General features: G+C 39.4%; 1 protein-coding gene across 2 annotated transcripts in view; it reads left to right on the forward strand.

The window, feature by feature from the left end:
- The window catches only part of MXD4 (MAX dimerization protein 4), a 48,497-nt gene that overhangs the window by 22,136 nt on the left and 4,767 nt on the right, over positions 1 to 21,594 (forward strand). For both annotated transcript variants that reach the window (XM_034770717.1, XM_034770716.1), the window contains exons 4-5: positions 13,671 to 13,785; positions 18,484 to 18,643. In XM_034770717.1, coding sequence (XP_034626608.1) covers positions 13,671 to 13,785; positions 18,484 to 18,643 — 275 coding nt within the window. The remainder of the gene's footprint in view (positions 1 to 13,670; positions 13,786 to 18,483; positions 18,644 to 21,594) is intronic.

A 21,594-nucleotide genomic window follows, 5' to 3' on the forward strand; every position in this document is an offset into this window, starting at 1 on the left:
TTCTCTTACTATGTTTTTTAATTTGGAAAATACATTTCAGTTGAGCATCTATTATGGTGTCTTTAAAAAGTTTCCATGTAACTTGCAGAGATTTCACTTTTGGCACTGTACCCTTTAATTTCTGTTTAACTAACCTCCTCATTTTTGTGTGGTTCCCCTTTCTGAAATGAAATGCTATAGTATTGGGCTGCTGTGGTGTTTTTCCTGCCACGGAGATATTAAATTTAATTATATTATAGTCACCAAGTGGTCCAGCTATATTCACCTCTTAGACCAGATCCTGTGCTCCACTTAGGACTAAATCAAGAATTGCCTCTCCTCTGGTGGGTTCCAGAACGGCTGCTCCAAGAAGCAGTCATTTAAGGTGTCAAGAAACTTTATCTCTGCATCCCGTCCTGAGGTGACATGTACCCAGTCATATGGGGATAATTGAAATCTCCCATTATTACAGTATTTTGAGTTTTATTTATATATTATTGAGTTTTTTAAATTTTAATAGCCTCTCTAATCTTCCTGAGCATTTCACAGTCACTATCACCATCCTGGTCAGTTGGTCAGTAATATATCCCTACCGCTTTATTCTTCTTATTAGAGCATGGAATTTCTATCCACAGAGATTCTATGATACAGTTTGAGTCATTTATGATTTTTAATTCATTGGATACTACACTTTCTTTCACATATAATGCCACTCCCCCACCAGCACGACCTGTTCTGTCCTTCTGATATATTTTGTACCCTGGTATTACTGTGTCCCAGTGATTATCCTCATACCTCCAAGTTTTTGTGATGCCTATTATATCAATATCCTCATTTAATACGAGGCACTCTCATTCACACATTTGATTATTTATGCTTCTAGCATTGGTATATAAGCACTTTAAAAACTTGTCTCCTTTTAGCTGTCTGCCATTACACGATGTAATTGAATGGGACTCTTTTTTATTTTACTGTTTCTGATCAGATCCTGCCTGTATTTTATCATTTTCCATTCTCTCGTCCTCACTAGGACATAGAGATTCTCTATTAATAGATCCTCCCGTAAGGGATGTCCGAACTACTTGCTCCTCCACACCTGTTGGCTTTCCCCCAGCCCTTAGTTTAAAAACTGTTCTACGACATTTTTAATGTCATAGAACAGTGCTCCAGGTTGGGAGACAGGGACTTCTGCAGCAGTTTGAGGGAAGTATTAAACAAATGAAAGGTTAGGGTTTTATTTCATTAAATTTGAAAATGAATAATAGAATCAGTAGAGTCCTTTGTGCTTATATATATTGCTATTATGTTCACTTTAGTTTACTCTTGCCCCCCTAAATTTTCAGTTTACTTTGTGCTGGGGACTGCTCTATTAACACCTAATTGTGTTGCAGAAGCTAAAGGTTTTGATAGATGGGGTTTAGGCGGTGTAGGAGAGGTTTAGGACATTGATATGTTCACATCACTGAGGAGGGTTTTTAGCTTCTATGTTCTTGCTTAGGGCATTACTCAGTCATTGCTTGGCAGAGAGATCCACTAAATGTTGTTCATTCCAGGGGAGCATCATAACTGCACTATTCTGCCACCAGCATTATAAATATTAAAGACTTCCACAGCGCTAAACACAGGCAGAAAGCTAGAGCTGCTTTAGGATTCACTCTGCTTGTATACACTCAGGTTCCCGCCATTTAGGGTGACCAGAGAGAAAGTGTGAAAAATCGGGACAGAAGGTGGGAGGTAATAGGCACCTATATAAGAAAAAAACCCCAATATTGGGGCTGTCCCTATAAGATCGGGACATCTGGACCCCATGTGCTCAAACGCGGCGACGGCTAAACCATCAGGTACTGAGAAGGGATTATCATGAGTAGGATGGCTCCAGCAGAAAGAGAAGCTCATCTGGGTATACACAGAAATATCATGGAATAAAACTTCTGTTTTTTGACATTTAAAACTCTTCCCTCAAATATGATTTGTTTCTATTAACTAAAATGTTAGTTATATAAAGTGAGTCAGAGGCCTAATCTTCATGTGTGGGTACCTAGAAGCAGGCACCTGATTAAAAGTTTCCTGATTTTCAGAGATGCTGGGTACACACAACTCCCACAAAAGCCTATGAGAGTTGAAAGCACTTGTTACCTCAGAAAATCAGCTGTTTAGTTAGGTGCCTAACTCTAGAGTTAAATGCCTACCTTTGGGTACCCAACTTAGAAAACAAGACTCTGAGATACAACAGCAGCCATAACTGTATCCTGCCCTTGATCCCTGGTGGAATTCCTGTTTGTCTGTGACATTTGCCTGGTATATGGATGGCTCTTAGAAGTAAATACTTGGCACCTGAATATTTAACTTGCAATAATAAGGATATTCTTGCCATGATAACAGTAAAAACATGCATCTATCTTATCTGTCTATTCTCTAGTTAATTGTGGGTGGGAGAAGGGATTTAACATGGATTTATATTGCCTTCACCCACTGATCACTGTTTCTTCTGGGTGATTAGCAAAGCAGGATGTGTACCTCCCAACAGCTTTGTGTTTTGTCATAAAGCAAAGAGGATATTGTTTTCAGCTGTCCCTAATTAATCTCCATATCTAACTTGGCCTGCCTCGCCATCAACTCAATACCACCCGCTAAGGGAAATTGAGTGTTACAAAAATATATTTTCTTTTTAGTAAACAAAAACAAACAAAAAAACCCAAGAAATCCTCTATCATTCTTGGACTAAAATGCTTGCTGAGAGCCCTGTACTATGCATTGTCGATGTAGTCTGTGTTGCAACTCAGATTTGCTAGCATTACACTTTTTTTTTTTTCTAGATCCCTTCCTCTTGGCCACAGTCCAGAGACACAGTGTCCTTGTTTAGCATTTTGATGTGGGGAAACACTGATAATTAAAGCAGGTTTCAAGCCATGAGCTGATTTGTAAGCAGCAACTTGCTCCAGGATGTGTGTTGTCAGTCGATAAATACACAGCTTGTGTGTGCTGAGCCACAGTGTGTCTTGTGCCTGATTATGCACAGTGTGTGTGCGTACATGTTGATTGAACCCACACCCTAGGGGGAGTATTGTTTAAAATAATAAAGTTAATTTCTAGAAGAATGGAGATGTCATTTTGTTCTCTCTTACACTGGTATAAAACCAGTTTAAGCACACATTGACTTTAGTGGAGTTCCTCCTTATTTACAGTGGTATAATTTAGGGCAGAATCAGGTCTTGGAGTTTTAAGATATATGTCCAGGATGTGTGTATATGTAAAGTAATGGAATTAAACCTATAGTGTACCAGCATCTGGACAAATAGGTCCTGAAATGGAAATCTCATTGCCCTCAAGGGTTTATTGGACTAGGCCCTCAATTTCCTTAGGCACCAGACTGACTTATGAACATTGGAGATTTTCTATTTTGCAAATTTAACAAATAAACAAATAAAACCAAAATTAAAACAGATGGATTTGTGGAGCTGTGTTACCTGGGGGAAAAAGTTCGAGCATGTTAGTGTGCAAAATGAGTGAGTGAAAGGGTATGATGGGGGGGGTGGCCTTTAAAAAAAAAAAAAAAAAAAAAAAAAACAGCTTTGAAGAAATGAACCTATTAACAGTCTTATTTTTGTAAATGCTGTTCCCACCGGTGTGTATGCTTATGTATGGATATTTGTGTGTGTATTTTCAAGAGTTTGCATAGTTCTCTAAGAGGCATTGCTGTTTATCTCCCTGGATTACATAGGTGCCATGGGATGTAGGCATGCCATTGGATTTTTTAGTGTACTGAAGAGGAAATAATCTCAACAAATCCTGTATAAATGCACCTTTTTCATTCAGCTGTATTTCTTCATTGTACTAGATGTCGTTGGAGTTATTGCTCAAAATTCCTTATACTTAAAGAGGTACATGTGAGGGTTGGCCTCTTTCCTACTTCTGTTCACCATTTCCGTAGAGCCACTCGTAGGCATATCAAACCATATGGGGGCGGGGAGGAGTAAAAGAGATAAAAACAGGGAATATCTTAAACAGAATTTCCTTTTATGCAGGTGATAAATTTAATATACCATCTCAAATGTTCAAAATTAATGTCAGTTATTCACAACGACAAAAGAATGGTGGTTTGTTTCCAGCTGTAAGATAAATGGATACACAACAAAAGATCTAGGCCCACTTCACACTCTTCTGCCCAAAAAAAAAAAAAAAAAAAAAAAAAAGAGTCACAAAGGTTGAAAACTTACTGAAAAAATCCACAGTTTCCCTATTGCCCCATCTCCACTACATGATTCTTTTGTCAGGGCAGGGATGTAAACCTTGCTCAAGCGACAGGATCTAAAGTTTGTACAACCAGCAGCAGAACCAGCGTTGTCAGACCTTGCAGATTCTCAACCAGGCATGTGCAGTTAACTATATGAAAAGAGATTGATATAGACAAAATGGAGTTGATTCTTATTTGCTGCCCAGATGGGCAAAACCACAAATGGAATGAGCATTGCACTATATTTCAAATTAGAGCCTAACATTCTGCGTATAATCAAGATGGTACTGCATACTAGTGTCAGTAGGATAAAGGTGCAGCGCTGAGATGGGGGGACAAAGATAGCTTCAAGCCACTTTTATGCCTTCCATATTCTAGGTTGCTCTGAAGGTCATTGCAACGCTCAGAGCCTGCTTTAATTTACCACAGTCTTAGCAACTGCCTCTAACTTATGGCAGTACTCTAGTCATTCCTGCTTGTGTCTGACATGCCTCCATACCCCTAGTTTTCACCTACCACCCCTCTTTAGAACCTATACAGAGTGTAATCAAATAACTACAACCCATATAATCAGTGGGGACCCCATCCTGAAAGAAGTCTTTCCTGCATCCCCTCTTTTGGCTTCAAACAACCCCCCAGCCTCTCCAAGCTCATCATCAGAAGCAAGCTCCCTGCAGACCAGGACATATCAACTCAAAGCAGCACCAGACCCTGCCAACACAGATGCAAAACCCGAAGACATATCTCCACAGCTACAATGATCAACACCCCCCACAACACACCTTTCGAGATTCATGGGTCCTACACATGCTTATCACAACATGTGGTGTACCTCATCCAATGCACTAAACTCCCCAACACCTATTATGTGGGTGAAACCAATCGCTGTTCTCTCAAATGAACTCAACAGGAAAATGATAAAAGATAAAAACACCACATGACCTGCGGAGTGAACACTTTTCACAAAGCAATCACTCTATATCTGACCTCTCAGTCCTCATCCTTAAAGGAAACCTGCACAACACTTTCAAAATATGAGCATGTGAGCTTAAATTCATAACTCTGCTAGACCCTAAAAATCATGGTCGTAATAAAAACACTGGATTTATGGCTTATTACAACAGTCTGTAAATGCACTAACCCCTTTTTTTTGTCTTATGACTACAGGGGTTTTAATGAGCCACTTCACCTTGAATGGTCCCTTAGAATATGTGCTAACTACTTATACTAAACCATCTGTTCATTCTTGTATTTAGCTGTGATACTCTGACTACCTTTCCCAGACCTGAGGAAGAGCTCTGTGTAGCTCCAAAGGTTGTCTCTCTCGCCAACAGAAGTTGGTCCAATAAAAGATAGTACTTCACCCAGCTTGTCTGTCTAATATGCCTCTATTCTGGCATATGCAGCCCTGTGTTGTCCCTGTGCTAGGGAATTCCCTGGGGCTGCTCTGCCACTTTTATCATATTGCTCCAGTTCTTTTTCTCCTGGTTTGCTGCTGTGTAGCACTTCACTGTTCTTTAGGAAACATGGTGGAGTGACTATCCTAAAGGGCAGCCACCAGTGGTACTCATCTGTGAACTGATTGTGAGAAAAATGCTGTCGAGACTTTCTGCCAGCCACTCTCTCTCTAATGAGTCAAGTGCATCCCTTGCACAATGCAGCCTGTGTTCACCTGTCCCCAACTTGCTCCAAGCCCAGCTTTCTGGATGCTGGTGCCAACTTGCAGAGCTGGCCAGGAATTTATACATTTGTGGTATTACAGATATTTCCCTGTATTTATGTTTGCTAAAAGATGTAGAAATAATTTCTGGTGTCACACAAATATTCTTCTATAGCCTGGACAAGCCTCAAACTTCAGAAGGAAAAAGGCCCAAGTCAAAGTTTTGAACCTGGGCCCAGGATAGGTAATATTTAATGTAGTCCCATTTTGTGAGAGCTGAAGTATGCACTGAACACTATGGAATGTAAATTTGTATACAGTGATCTAAACCAGATGTCACCATTCTTAAAAAGTATAAATTCACAGGAGACTGAATGTAATCAGTAGCCAGTCTTTTCTTTGTCTTCTGCAAGAGGTTTTTGTAGTACAGGTATAGGTTCCCAAGTCATCAATCTTCATGTTCTACTTCATAGCTGGTATGCAAACTTTGACAATAATGTAATTTAATTAGGCAGTTGGAGAATGAGGTTACATTACAACCAACCAATTAACTGGATGGTATATATGGTGGTTCTTGTTTATTCAGGGTCATTTTTCAGGGCTTGAAAAAAATACTAGTTGCCTACTTTTTAGAAAACTAAACCTATTAAAGCTAATAAAAATGACAGGGTTTCACCAGTGTGGTCCCTGGTAAGAATTCAGAGAATGGATAAGGTTCTACACTATCCCTTCCTACGGTTTCCATTTTTGAGTCATCCTCCTACATGGTTAGTTCCAGTGACCCATCTCAACTTTTGTTCAAAGCTTTCTTGAGCAAAAGCACAGTGAAACTCATATAACTCATGTCAGTATTGGGCAGCAGTAAACATTGGAGCAGTCTCAAAACTCAGGAATTCCATACTGTTTCTGTTCATACTAAAATGTTATCTTTGCAATCACAAGGAGTAGAGAACTAAGGAAAATATACCACAAAACTTAAAATTCTGCAGAAATTGATGGCTTACACCCCCCCCCCCCTCCTCTCCAATGAAACACACACACTCACCAGGAAAAGCTTTCTGCTCACCAAATGAACAAGTGGATATTTCAAGCTTTGGTCATTTTATTAAACAGAAGAGTACCTTACTACAAAAGCTGTTGTAAAAGCTTTGTTTCTTTCATACAACAATATTGTCTTGGCAAAGCCTGTTTAGACTTTCATCCTTCTAAAGGTAGATGAATTGATTACCAGTCAGTTAATGATATATTGGTCTTTGGATGAGATTGTGTTTTTAAAAACAATCAAAAAACTGGTCTATGCTCTTTGTGGTCCATTGCTTTTTTTAACAAGTAGAGGTCTGCCCTGGTGTCAGTGGCCAAAATTTTTTCTCTTCCCTTTCTCCATCCCATTACTGACCATGGTTTGTTGGTGCCCCCAAATCCCAGAGGTAATTCTGGTTCAGTGGTGCAGTTAGTCAGGACTTTTTATTTTACATGAGTCTCTGGCTGCAGAATTTGCCACTGAATCCATCCCTTGCTGCAGAATTATGCTTCAAGCTAAAAGCTTTTGTTTTTAAAAAAAAATTCCTAGTTGTCTGAGTGTGAAGAAAAGCTTGAAAATGTGAACCAAGCATGAACTGATGTAGTGTTCTGTTCCTGAGTCTGCAGACAGCCTGAAACATTAGCTCTATAGATGTGAACAGCACCACTCATTTCAGTGGGGTGTATACACTGAAGCTAAAAGATACTTTTAATGTCAATATTGTTAAGTCTTTCATTGTTGATTGTTTTAGAAGATTTATCCAGCCAATGTGCTTATGCCTCAAACCCAAGCCACCACCTATACCTTTCCAAATACAAAAGCCCCAACTCATCCTTATCCAGCTGCAAAAACCTTCAGCTTCTTTCCAGATAGCTTCAGCCATGTAGATGCATGGGCAATGTAGAGATCTGCTGTAGAACACTGAAAATGTAGGGAGAGAATGAAATTAATACTACTATTAAAGTAAATAACACAGAGGCTACTGCACGGATTGTATGACTGACTTTCAGAGCTAATTCACTACAGTCCATCTTTTTAAATTAAATTCAGCAGCTACAGTTTTTCCTGTGTGCTGTGCCAAAGTAACACACACTCCACAGACCTTGCTGCAGAAGGTCTTGTTTGTGTATTTAAGGCCTGATCCAAAGCCCTTGGAAGTCAATGGAAAGACCCCTTCGATTTCCAGGGACTTTGACTTATACTCCATGTACACAGAACAACTTGCAGAATTGAGGCCTTAGTAAGCAAAAAATGGTACATCTACCATAATATGTGCTATATCTACCTTTTTGTTGTTGTTGCTTGCACAATAGAAGCACAGAGGTCTGCTATAGATAGAGAACACTACTGAATGTTCAGTTTTTAGCTCTATGGCACTAGACTGTAAACAACTATTTCACACATCCCATAGCTATCAGAAAGTTCATGTGCAGCACACTGGGTGCCTTGCCATAGTACAGTGCCTTGGTACTAAGAGTTTTTCTTCCCTCTTCATTAAAGCACAGTTGCTATATAGCTGAAGCATATTGTGAAATTTGAGTTAGACTTGGGATTCACTGTTAAATATTTTTATTTGTTGGAAATATTTATTGGGAGGGCTAAAAATAAAAATCAGGACTCTTTCTGACTGGGGCCTGGACTCTTTGTGGCTGGATAAATATGGAAAAAGTAGAATGTCATGCTTTGAAATGCACAGTTCGTACAGTCTTACATTGCAATTAATCTACTTTTAAATTGTGTCTAGGCCACAACTGAGTTGGTTTCTCTAGAAACATTTCTTATTAGCATTGATTGATGCTTTCCTTTTACTTACAGACTACTTTAAACAAAGATAACTTTATATTTTCATAGGCACAAAATAACTTTAATTAGCCTGTAAAAATATCATTAGAGCCATAAATAGGATATATTTGAAACCTCTCCTTTAAGGAAAAGTGTTATAGAATTTAATAGGAATTAAGGCCCTCATTCATCAATGCCCTTGAGCACATGCCTATCTTTAGGCAGATAGTAAAACACACACACACACACACACACACACAGAAAGAGTAAGGCAATTTACAGCAAAACCCTTAGCACAATACACACAGTGTGATCAGGTGTAAAATATTAGTTGCTATACAGAACGATAACTGTATTAATTAAAAAGATGTTAACTGCAGGAGCAGGCACAGTGGTTCAATGAAGAAAAGGCCTGATCCTGCAACATGTAAACTCCTACTGGCTTAACTCTTTAGGATTGGCCCATAAGTCATTACAAGGTAAACATTCCACAAATGATTTCTAAAGGTGGCCTGTATTTTAAATAAAATTATATGAAGTTACATTTAACAAGGAATAAACATACTACATATTTTCAATGTGACCAAGTTCACATTGTTGTAACACAGTCCCTTTTAGTGAATCTCATGTCATTATATAGGATTGCGGCAGGCTTTAAGTGTGGAAAAAATAGGTTAATACCTAAGAGGAGGGACTGGAATTAGCTTGACAAATACAGTACTATTATCCAGAGTTCGGTAGTTGTATAGTATTGTTTCCCAGAGCTAGATTTTGAGTTCTTTGTTCATCCACATTGTCTGCAATAACTCCATTCTCTTTAAAGCAAAGTTTTCTGTACCAAAACATATGGCTGCATTGCAGGCAAACAAGGGCAGAATTTGGTCCTTCAAGTACACTCTAAGGCTCTGTCTGGACTAGAAAATTGAACCAGTTGGTTAGGACTAGCTTAAGCATAAAAGGTTCATTGTTTCCAATCTTTAATTTAAAACCCATTGCAAATTTGTGTCTCTTGCCCTCATTAGTGCTCTTCTAAACCATTTTGTTTGCAATGCACTCTGACTCCTCCTCTGTCCCACAGGTATCTCGCAGTTCCCAGAATATTTCCCAGAAGCAGTAGATTTTGGGACATTTCAAAAAGCCCATGTTGTAGGTTGGGACAGTGGAGGACTAATTGAACCATTTCAGCTAGTCCACATCCACACTGGCACTAAAATGGATCAGACTGAAACAGTTGGAACTACAGTAGTTCTTAAACCTGAAGTGTTTTACCAGCATTCCAGTGGTAAAACAAGTTCTTGGAATCACAGATTTCTCTAGCATACACAAGACTTTTCTTCTGCTTAGTCTAATATCCTACTGCTTGATGTGCTAAAAAGACATGTTTTTTAGATTTTGGGCCCATGTACACTGGGAGAATTTACTAAACACTTACAAAACTTTGTTCGATTAAACCAATTTTAAAATTGTTTAGAGCCAAGATGTAGACCCAGCCTAAAGGGCCTGACCCATTTTGACAGAACCAGTTTCCAGAGTTGAAGTGGTCTTGAAAGCAGTTTAGTAAAAACAGCTCATGCCTCCACAAATTACCTAAAACCAGGTGTACACTGTTGCTCTAACCTGATTTTGAAGTTGATTTAGCTGAGCCAGTTTTTTAAAAGATTGGAAAATTTTCCCAATAATGCTGTCACTCCGTGCATATAAATAACCAAATTGCTGGCTGAATAGTGTTTGGAGTTCTTTGTGTTTTTTTTTTTTTTTTTATGAAACCTGGGATTTAATTTAATAATTGTTTTTTCAGTTCTGACACTTGGTAAGAACAATCTGTTTCATTGCAATTATCTAAACCCGATGTTTGCATGAACTTGTTCACATGACAATAGGTAATATATTTGTCCTTGGTCATATGCACACACAGTTTGTACTCTGATTTGTATGCGAAACATTTATGGCTGAATTACATGAAAAGCCATCCATAATATGGATTTACACAATTCTTCAACTGATGTTCCTTGCCCAGGAGATTGGAAAGGTAGAGCTGTTCATAACATAGATATTGAAAAGCCATGTACACTTGGCCTTTTCAGACTTGGGGTCATTGCTTTACCTTTGTTTTATGTAAACATGTGTGCACATTTGTCCTTTAACCTTTTAGCATCAGGAATATGTGTATATCGAATACATTAGAAATCAGTTTAAGGAGATCCCAACTTCCAGGCATTAAGTCGGTTTCCAACCAGTTAGAATCTCATTTATGTGGAGCTGGGTCTAAACGTATGCACTCTTTGGAATACTTATCAAGATTATTAAAAGTGAAGACATTTTAAAAGTGTAATATATTTATCACTGCTAAGGTCATTTGTCTTTTTGTATTTTTCTCACCGTGATCAGTGAAAATAGTCTAGTCAGTTTCTGCCAGTTTCTCTTTCTGGTTACTATGCACAAATGCTGCAATCTCTGAGTTGCACATAATACAGAGGAATAGATGCTTTACAAATAAATAAATAAATAGATAAAACTATTTCCACTGGAATTTGTGTGTGTTTAATTTCTATTTGTTTTAAAGCTCTTCAGGCTGAAGAGTTGTAAAACCTTATTTTGTCACTAAAGTCAGCAGACATGTCTCTGAGCACTCAGAGAGCAAGTAAGCTTAGTAAGAAGGTTGCATTTTTATATGAGTTTTTCTGGATTAACAATACAAATCCCATTTATTAACAGTCCTGTATATTTCTACATAATTTAGCTGCTCTTAATGTATTAAATAAACTGTACTATAGCAATCAACTTTTTACTGCACCACTTTGTGTTCTATTCTCATCTGCTTCATTGCTGCTACTTCCTTAATCTCCACTCTCCTGATGTATGTGCAAAAATCCTGCTACTGCATCTAAAGACTGCTAATTGTACACACAAATGATTGTGTGCAAATTTAGAAAATTTTCTTTTTGAAAACGTTTTCCCCTAGTTTCATCCAAGAAGCAAATTGTTAATTCAAAAAACAAAACAAAACCCCCAGACACTTTTTAGAGGTTACAGATGTATAGATAATAAATCTCCCGGGTTGAAAGTTTTTGCATTTGTAGATTCTAATAATGTTATTTAACCTTTCAGATCGGGTTAAAGATCAGAATCCGGGCCCTGACTCTGCAAGCTGCTTAAGTATTCCTGTGCAATGGGCTGCTCATGTTTAGAGTTAGGCATGTGCTTGAGCAGGTTGTTGAATATGGCCCTATACATGGGATCTTCTTCCATTTTTAAAGTTTAGATTATGAATGTAAAGCCTTGTATTTCAATACAAGACCCCATGCACAGACAGGAAGTCGTGTGGTGATCTTTCTCCAAAAACATCACATTTTTCAAGTGTGCTCCTTTCCTGATTGGCTGAAGGAGGAAAAATGATCTCATATTAGCACTTTTTACAATTATGCCATTTTAATTCACACTTATTGTAGTAATTATTGATATGTGATATGTTAATTTTTATTGATTACATAGAGATTAACTAACGAGTGTGATATATGTAGTCAGACATGCAGTATTATAGACGACGTATGTTTTGCAATTATCTGTATTTTCATAGTTCATCTGTCATAAAAAGTTAAAAAAATTGTTTGTCTGCATGTTTGTCTTCTGTCTTCTGCAAATTACATGGCCTTTTATGCATTAATAAATTGTCTTAGCCTCTGTTAAATGTTGATGTCGAACACTTGTTCTAAATAGTAATAAAAAAAAAGAAAGCGAAGTATCAGCAATTTTTGTTCAGAAGTCAATAATTACCATGCTAAATTGTTTGATGTACTCCAGCATGTAGCAGAATTGAAATGAAAAGTTGTATCTTTGCAGAAAATGATTTATGGCATATTTGTAATTTTCTTTATTAATTATTATTATTATTATTGCTTCTGGGGGGGTCTTAGGCAGCTTTAGGATCATCAGTCTATTAAGACTACTCTTCTCTGATGTTAAAAAGGCCGATTCATGCTAATACATATGAAGAATGCTGATTTTAATTTCTCACTGAGATAAGACTGACAGAAAAGGGCACAAGATTACAAACATTGCTTAAGTAATCACTTAGTTATCCACTTCATTGTAAAGACACATGGAAACTTCATATTGCTTCTTGTTCAGTTGTATGTACAAAAAAGTAGGAAGTATTTATTTTTTTAAAATGCAGAAATATACTCTTGGAATGTTTTGTTTTATCACTTGCTTTGTTTTAGGGTTCTAAAGTAAAAATATTTCACAAACTATTTTGTGTGTCTACTGCCAGCCAGTTGGTGAAAGAAAACACAGAATGCTTTAAAAACACACACAGAATACCAGCTTATAGATGTTTATCATCTTTCTTTTTACTGCTGGACTGGGTGTTGTTTAATGTAGGAGGCAAATTGTAATAGCTAGAAGTGCTACTTACGAAGGAATAGTGTAGTAAACATGACAGAATATGCCATAGTTGTAACTCCTAATTTTCCCCTTTTGTTTTTACTGCAAACACCATTCTTGATGTGTGATGAAAGATGGAACATATATATATATATATATTTTGGATGGGTATATTTTCCCAGTAGATAGGGCATCAGGAGACATAGTGCTTGATCCAATTCCCATTTAAGTCAATTGAAAAACTCTCTCTGACATGAATAGCAGTTGGGTTGAGCCCATTTTCCCTTCCTGGCTCTGCCACTGACTCCCTTTGCGGCCTTGGCCAAATTAATCCACATCTCTGTTTTTGTTTCCCTCGCTCTAAAATGGGGATAATGATTCATGCTCAAGCTTGCAAACTGCTTTGAGATCTAGATCTGAAAAGCACTACAGAAGTGCCAGCTATTATTATTTCAAGTGACCTGAAGCTTTGACAAAGGGAGAGGAAAGGAAGCCATTGCTGTTGAATCAACTTCTATACAGAAATCCAGGCAAGCAGATGGTGTTTGTATACAGGATATGCTATCACAGAGTAACTTTTCTACAACATTCTTCATTTTTAATAATTTCAGACGAGCTAAACTCCGGCTATATTTGGAGCAGCTAAAACAGCTTGTGCCTCTTGGGCCAGATAGCACCAGACACACCACTCTAAGTCTGTTGAAAAGAGCCAAGATGCATATCAAGGTAAAAACAAAAATATCCATCCATACTTTGTTTTCTTTAAAATAGAACCTTCAGGAGTATGTATTGGTTGAAAAGAAACATTTTTCTTTTTTAACAGTAAATCCACATGTAGTATTTCTGATCTTCCCTATGGCCAGGTCTTTATTAAATACTGTGGTCCGATGTTTGGCTGCGTGTGTTCTTTCAGCATGGTGTCCCAGCTCTGCACAGATAGCGGAGATAGCAGACTTTGATTGAGCTGCCCAATAACCACAGACTCAGTTCATAGTGAAAGAACTTGGTCAGGTTTATTGTTGATGAAGCACGATATTGGTGTCTTATACTTGCTACAAGTACACTCAGTGCGTGTATACCTGTGACAATGGACGCAGCTCAGTTAGTGATGGGACTTTCCACTATCCCTCTCGGCTGGCCAAAGACACTCCCTCTGAGATAACCTCTTTATTACACCAATACAAACAAGTTATGTATTGCTCCTGTGGCGTATCTAGGTGTCACCCTCTGACATATTTGGGTACCACCCATTGCCTTGTACCTGTTGGTTTAATCAAAATATCTCTACCCATCATGCTGTTATCATGACCTTATCTTTAAGATGGGTCAGCATGTTCCTGTTATCTTTGGGAAATGTACTAGTATCGGGGTGTTCTGGTACCACCCTTTTGGAATGTGTTTGCATGTATATTCTTGTACCTAGCACTACTTAGGAATATATGTTTGTGCAATATCAGCCCTATTCTTGCCAGATTCTGTGAGCAGGGCCTGCCTCTTGCTCACAACTTAACTTTGCTTTATACCTAGGCTTGAAAGGCGTCTGGTTTTTGACCGGAATGCCCGGTCGAAAAGGGACCCTGGTGGTTCCGGCCAGCACTGCTGACTGGGCCGTTAAAAGTCGGTCGGTGGCGCAGCAGGGCTAAGGCAGAATCCTGCCTGCCCTGGGTCCGCGCAGCTCCCGGAAGGGGCTGGCATGTCCCTGCAGCCCCTAGGTGCAGGGGTGGCCAGGGAGACTCCGTGTGCTGCCCCCGCCTTGAGTGCTGGCTCTGCAGCTCCAATTGACCAGGAATTGCAGCCAGTGGGAGCTGCAGGGGTGGTGCTCGCAGGTGTGGGCAGCGTGCACTGCGCAGAGCCCCTTGGCCACACCACTGCCTAGGGCTGGACATGCCGGCTGCTTCCAGAAGCAGCGCAGAGCCAGGGCAGGCAGGGAGCACTGCCAACCAGGAGCTGCCTGAGGTAAACACCACCTGGCAAGAGCCCACATCGTGAACTCCCTGCCCCAGGTCAGAACCCCTCCCACACTCTAACTCCTTCCCAGCCCCTGCACCCACACCCCAGCCCTGAGCCCCTTTCCAGAGCCCGCATCTTCTCCGCACCCCAACCCCGGACCGCAGCCCTGAGCCCCCTCCCATACCCAAACTCCCTCCTGGAGCCCACACCCCTTACCCCAACCCCCTGCCCCAGCCCTGAGCCTCCTCCCACACTTCAAACCCCTCGGCCCTGGCCCCACCTCAGAGCCAACACTCCTAGCTGGAGCTTGCACCCCCTCCTGCACCCCAACCCCTTGCCCAGCCCAGAGCCCCCTCCCGCACCTGAACCCCTCATTTCTGGCCTCACCCCAAAGTCCGCACTCCCCAGCCAGAGCACTGACCCCTCCCCCACCCCAGCCCCCTGCCCCAGCCCAGTGAAAGTGAGTGAAGGTGGGGGAGAGTGAGCGATGGATGGAGGGGGGCTGGAGTGAGTGGGGGGTGGGGCTTCAGCGAAGGGGCGGGGCAAGGGTGTTTGGTTTTGTGCAATTCGAAAGTTGGCAACCCTATTTATATCAGCAAAGCTTTGACCCCTACTTTAGCCCAGGCCTCAGACCAGGCTTTTGATACAAGGCCTTATGTCTCAGGCCCTCTTTCTACTACAAATGCTTCAACCTCTGGATCAAGTATTGTTTCATCTGAAGTAACACTTTAAAAATGACCGTGCAGTCCCAAGCATATAAAATGTTGATTTCTGCTCAATCTCTACTGGTTTATACTCTGCCTTATAACCATAATGCACAAGTCAATAATGGCTATTCTCTGATTTTTTGAAAGGCTGGTATGCTACTGCACTGCTGTTAATGTAAAAGACAACCCTATTCAGGGTTGAAAAACTGATGGAGGGGAAAAGCTTATTGCTATTAGTAATACTATGTGCCCTGTACCTTGACGATTAGATCTTCTAGTGCTTGACAGTCATTAAAAAGAAACCGAAAGATGGCTCCTGCTTTCAAAATATTTTTTATCTGATGTACTAATTGAGTAAAACAAAAATTACTTCAAAAAACTTCTGGTTTTGTGTCCAGTATTGTAGTCATTCAGTTGGTTCATTCTAAAGTTACAGCAAAGTTCACTGTGTAATAAGAAAAGCATTAAAGGGAATATAATACTTTATAGTAAAAAATTTGAAATATGATGGAAGAAGCCTGCTGTCATACAGCATTTTATTAATTATGCAGCTAACAGGAGTGGAACATATAGGTCTTGTCAAATATTGTAGATGAAGTTAAGCAAAGCCATCCTTGTTAGTAATAAATATATTTATCTCATAGTTTAGATTATAGTGAATGAAAGGCCGTGAATGCTCTTTTTGTTCTGATCTGCAAGTGATACTACCTGTATTGGACCTTTGTACTACAGAATGCAGAACTACGATTTGCTTTGAATAGTGACAAATTTGTGTGATTAACCATGGAAACATCATTCAGATGCCAGTAAAGCTAGCAATAAATGCCCTTTGCTTGCTTTGTTCCTTGACCACTCTGAACATTACGATTAATCTCCAATTTTTGGAAAGTGAATAGTTTTTCTTTTTAAAGAGTTAAACTGATCCTATTCCTCTTGAATTGCCACTGGATTGCTTCTCTCCAGCAGGTGTAGAGCACTACTTTTCTGAAGACTGGCTGGGCCTGCTATTGTAGCTGCAATGACAGTCACACTAGTGCCTGTCTTCCTTCACTATTGCTAAAATGGCAGAGTCACTTTAGTAGATTTTGAACATTCCATTCCCTTTCCCCAACAGACTGATATTTGCACTGAAGTACTGGATAGAGTTTTCAGTCTGACTGTGAATCAAGAGTTAATGTCAAAGTGTTCCTAAGAGCTCAAGTTTGTGGCAGATAAATAGCAGCTGGAGAATAAGGAAATCTGATCACTTGGGCTCAGGTAGTTTGATAAATCAACAAGTGTAGGTGGACTAATCTCTTTTTCAATTGGAATGTTTTGTGTATCTATGTATAATATATATATATACAAATGGTGCCTGGCCTTGGACAAGTCTTAATGTGAGGCAAATATCCAAGATCAACAGTGCACATTATTCCTTCCTTCAAAAGGTCAATATGTCTGTTTTATGATGGCTACTCTGAAACAGCAGGATCTTTGGAATCATTCAGGATGGTAACCTGCTGTTTGCTCCACACTTTCACGAAGCACTCTGGTCTAGAAAATCAGGCATAAACACATTCATATGGTGAGCGAAGAGTCCTTCCAGCAGCCATGGTCCTTCCTAATAAGTCTCTTGAATCTTGGTAATCATGTGAAGGCAGCTAAAGTGGGAGTTTGCTATAGATTCCCTTACTGCTTCTGACCAACTAGCAAAAAGAATAACGCATTTTTAATTGTTAATGGAGTTGGTCTCTGAGGAAAATATATTACATGTACGAGGTCTTGATTTGTGGATATTTTTTTGTGTATGATCCCAGACTTCTTTATATTTATTTCCAAGTTAGTGTAGTATCTTCTTCCATTTTTTTCCTCAATAAATGATCTTAGGTGACTTGGCAAAAAGGCTCAGTCAAAATCTCAGACAAAAATTGATATTAATAATGTAGCCATTTATAGAAGCAACACGGCACAAATCTTGGGGGTGCTTTTCTTTTGTTTTTGCTTTGAGTATTAACTGATCAGTAACTTCTCTTATTAAAACTATAAGGGAAATTTTGGGTAGACAATATAATTACCTTACTGGCTTTTTGTCTACGACATTTGGCTTTACACCCCTATTTCATGACAAATGTATGAACAGTACTTACCAAGGAGAAATTTGGGGGAAAGCAAATAGACCGTACAAGTAGAAAATTCACATTAACAAACCGTTTCTACTGTAATGATATCACAGTATTGCCTAACTAATGAGAACCTTAAGTAGTAAAACTTATCTGGCCTGTGTTACGCAGGAGGTCAGACAGTGATCAGAATGATCCCTTCTGGCCTTAAAATCTATTATTAAAACCCCTTTTACACCTAAGGAAGCATTACATTCTGACTGAAAACTGGTTCTTGCTTGTTATTTTATTCTGTATTAATCTAATATGGTCTGTTTTTCATTTCTTTTTGTAATGATTGGTACAGTGATTTAAGTATTTCCCAGCACTAATGCAACAATAATTGGGTCTTAGTCTGAGAAAGTCTTTCCAGTTGCTCAGCAATTTCTAAGTGATATTTTCAAAGCATAGGTGTTCTATTACGGGCCAAACTCACTGCTGGCTTCCGCAGTTGAAACTACTGAAGTCAGTGGAACTAAAGAAAAGATTTTGGCCCACCATATATGTTTGTATTTTTTAAATATTACATATATATGAGAAACATGGATTGAAATATTTTGAAACAAGTTACTTACATTTTAAAATTGGTATAAGTTAATGATTTAATTATTTATTTTTCACCCCCAAAGAAATTGGAAGAACAGGACCGAAAAGCTCTAAATATTAAAGAACAATTACAGCGGGAGCACCGCTACCTCAAACGTAGATTGGAACAACTATCCGTGCAGGGCATGGAACGTATCCGCACTGACAGTATGGGATCAACAATATCCACTGATTCTGAACAAGGTAATCTAACAAGAGAGGTCTCCTGGTTTATTAAAACTTTGGACCAGCTTCTTCCATCCTTACTCAAATTTAGTAGTATCTTATTCTGCATGCTGTCCCATTGGAATCTGTTCTATTCTGAGTAAATTCTTATGTCATCAGTGGGACTAATTACAAAGTAAGGTTACTACTTCACATGGGTAATGCAGAATCTAGCTGAGTGTATTTATCATAAATCAGTAATCAATGCAAGTATTAAAAATGAAATTTACTCCAATATGATAGATTATTGTTAAGAATTTTGTTGTCTTCTGTATTTCACATTATAAGTTTGTATTAAAAATAATATTGTTGTAAGTATGTTTATTCTAATATATGTTGGTAACATATTAGAAAATATTTTACAGAGTAGATGTATTGTAGTTAATATAATCCCTGAATACATCACATTTTCCAAATGCTGTCGCCCATGGTACTTGAGACTAAGGGCAAGATCCTCCGCTGCTGTAAATCTTCGTGAGTTTATTGAACCTATCCTGATTTTCACCAGTTGATCCAGCACATGATCTAGTAGCTCATTTAGCAGTTTCTATAACGGGATGTGAGCAGCACCGTAACAAGACAAGATTGTAAAAGCAGTAAACCATATAGAAATGTAAGAGTTGGAGTATTGGCAACTATCTTACTGAGTGAATAATAACATAAATTCCTCTATGCCATGATTTTAATAATACATCATGGGGACTAATCTCTCCTGATTAGTGAGATGAGTTCCCACTAACATTAATGGAAATTTTACACCTGCATCAAGGATAATATCCCTTAGTATATATTTATCTTGTCTATTACTTCTTGTATTACATTTTTTTTATTTTGACTTGAAGTTATAATGAAAGATATAGTCAGTGTTTATTTTCTTAAAAGGTAATTATGTCCTTTTTGAAGACAGGTCCCAGTCTTGCCAGCTGTGACTTAAGGGTGGCATGTCAAATTTAGCTTTTTTATTTCCTGGTTTTGGTTACTTGCTGTCACAAGTTAAATTTATTACTTCGATAATAGTTTTTGTTTATAAGTAACTGCAGTTCAATTTTCTTTATGTCATATGCATGTACCATGCTGGTGTCTTGTACTTGATCCTGCATCTTACTAAGTCAGCGGTAGTTTTGCCATTGACTTCACTGGGATTAGTATTGAGCTGTTGGAATTAGATGCAGATATCCTTGGTCAGGATGAGTAACACTTTAGTCCAAAAGTGGTCCCATTCAAATGAATGGGACTGTTTGTAAAACAAGGTGCTACTTGTTGTGAGCAAGAATATCAGAATCTGACTCTTTGTTAGGACATTTCCAGGGCCAGCTCTAGCTTTTTTGCCGCCCCAAGCCAAAAAAAAAAAATGGCAGCCGCAGAGAGGGTGTGGAGGGCGGTCAAGGGCGGCTCGCAGGGGGGTGAAGGGCGGCGCCTTGCAGCCGGGCGAGAGGGGCTCCCCCCTCAGGCCTTGGGGTGCCTCTCCCGGCTGGGCAGGCGGAACCCCCGGGGGCTGCAGGAGGTGCTGGCTCAGCCGCTCCTTTAAAGGCGGCTCGGCTGGGCCGGGCTCAGAGCGGTGCGGGAGGCGGAGACCGGTACAGGCAGTGGGGAGTGGCATGTCCTGGGGAGCCTGGCGGCACGGTGAGCGGCGGGGATCGCTAGTTCTTGCCCCCCCGGGCCAGGGTCCGTGCCCCTGCAGGGCTGGGACTGGGGGAGCACGGGGAGCCAGCCAGGGGCTCCGGAGCTGCGGACCAGGCTGCCGGTAAGGCGGCCGGAATGTGCCGCCCCAAGATTGGCCGGAATGCCGCCCCTTACAATGTGCCGCCCCAGACACGTGCTTTCTCGTCTGGTGCCAGGAACTGGCCCTGGACATTTCTTCAGATTGCTAAGTCTCTAATACTGCTTGTCTCCTGGTTGTTCCATGTTCTTCCTTCTCTGGATAATAAGCAGAGCTGGTTGAGATTTTTCAAACAAAAAAACTTTAATTGAAAAACAGCCTTTTCCAAACCAGAAATAATCAGAAAAAATGTTTTCAGTTTTTCCAAGGAAGCTGGAAGACAAAAAATTTAGTTCATTTTTTCATTCATAAGTTTACCTTTCTGAAAATGTTGGCAAAAATGTCTGTTTTTTGACCAGCTGTAATAATACATTCAGAGTTTTGTACTGCCATTGCATTTGTATTGCATGCATTTTTGACAGTTTTTTTTAAATTTAGCATTACATGGTTAGAGTTGTTTTTGTGAAGGATTGGTAAAATGGGCATATCGTCCCTTAAATTATATTGATTAATAGACTGTTTTATTTCTGTGTAAAGCATTATTCAGACCTGAAAACGCTTGAAAATTTTGTCCAGGATCATATTCATCACCAAAAGTTTGGGCTGTGTGATTCAAAGTATTAATCATAAAATATGGATCTTTCAGCTCTATGGTACCCTTCCTTGTTGGTTGTTAGTTACTCAAACTTGTTCCCAAATGATGGATTTTCAGTGGCTTGTGTGAAATGAGTTGTTGGTATCAGTCCAATTCTTAGTGGACAGATGGCTGTACCATAGTTGTCACTAACTGTCACCTTTGTTGGTAGTGTCAGCACAGACTGCTAGTATTAAATTGTCTTGGGAGCTAAACTATTATTTTTTTAGCCCTAGAGATGATCTTTACACATTGTGAGATGGTCTCTCCATACCAGGGTTCAGGACAGTATGAGAAAGCCTTTAGTGCTGATGTCATGTTGTATTTGTTATGTGGTTAAATATGTAGCGGATTTAATTCCTAGGGCTGTCAGTCTGGTACTTTTCACTAAAGCACTGAATTTAAAAATATTATTTGGGAAAATTAAGTGTGGTTTGACTTTCACATTAGGCTTTTAATAACATGTTCAATATCAGCCCACAGTAACTGACTGTATTCTCTACATTTCTGAAAATCTGCCTTTTGTGTTTCATTTAG

Source organism: Trachemys scripta, chromosome 5 (assembly GCF_013100865.1).
Source record: "Trachemys scripta elegans isolate TJP31775 chromosome 5, CAS_Tse_1.0, whole genome shotgun sequence".
NCBI lineage: Eukaryota > Metazoa > Chordata > Testudines > Emydidae > Trachemys > Trachemys scripta.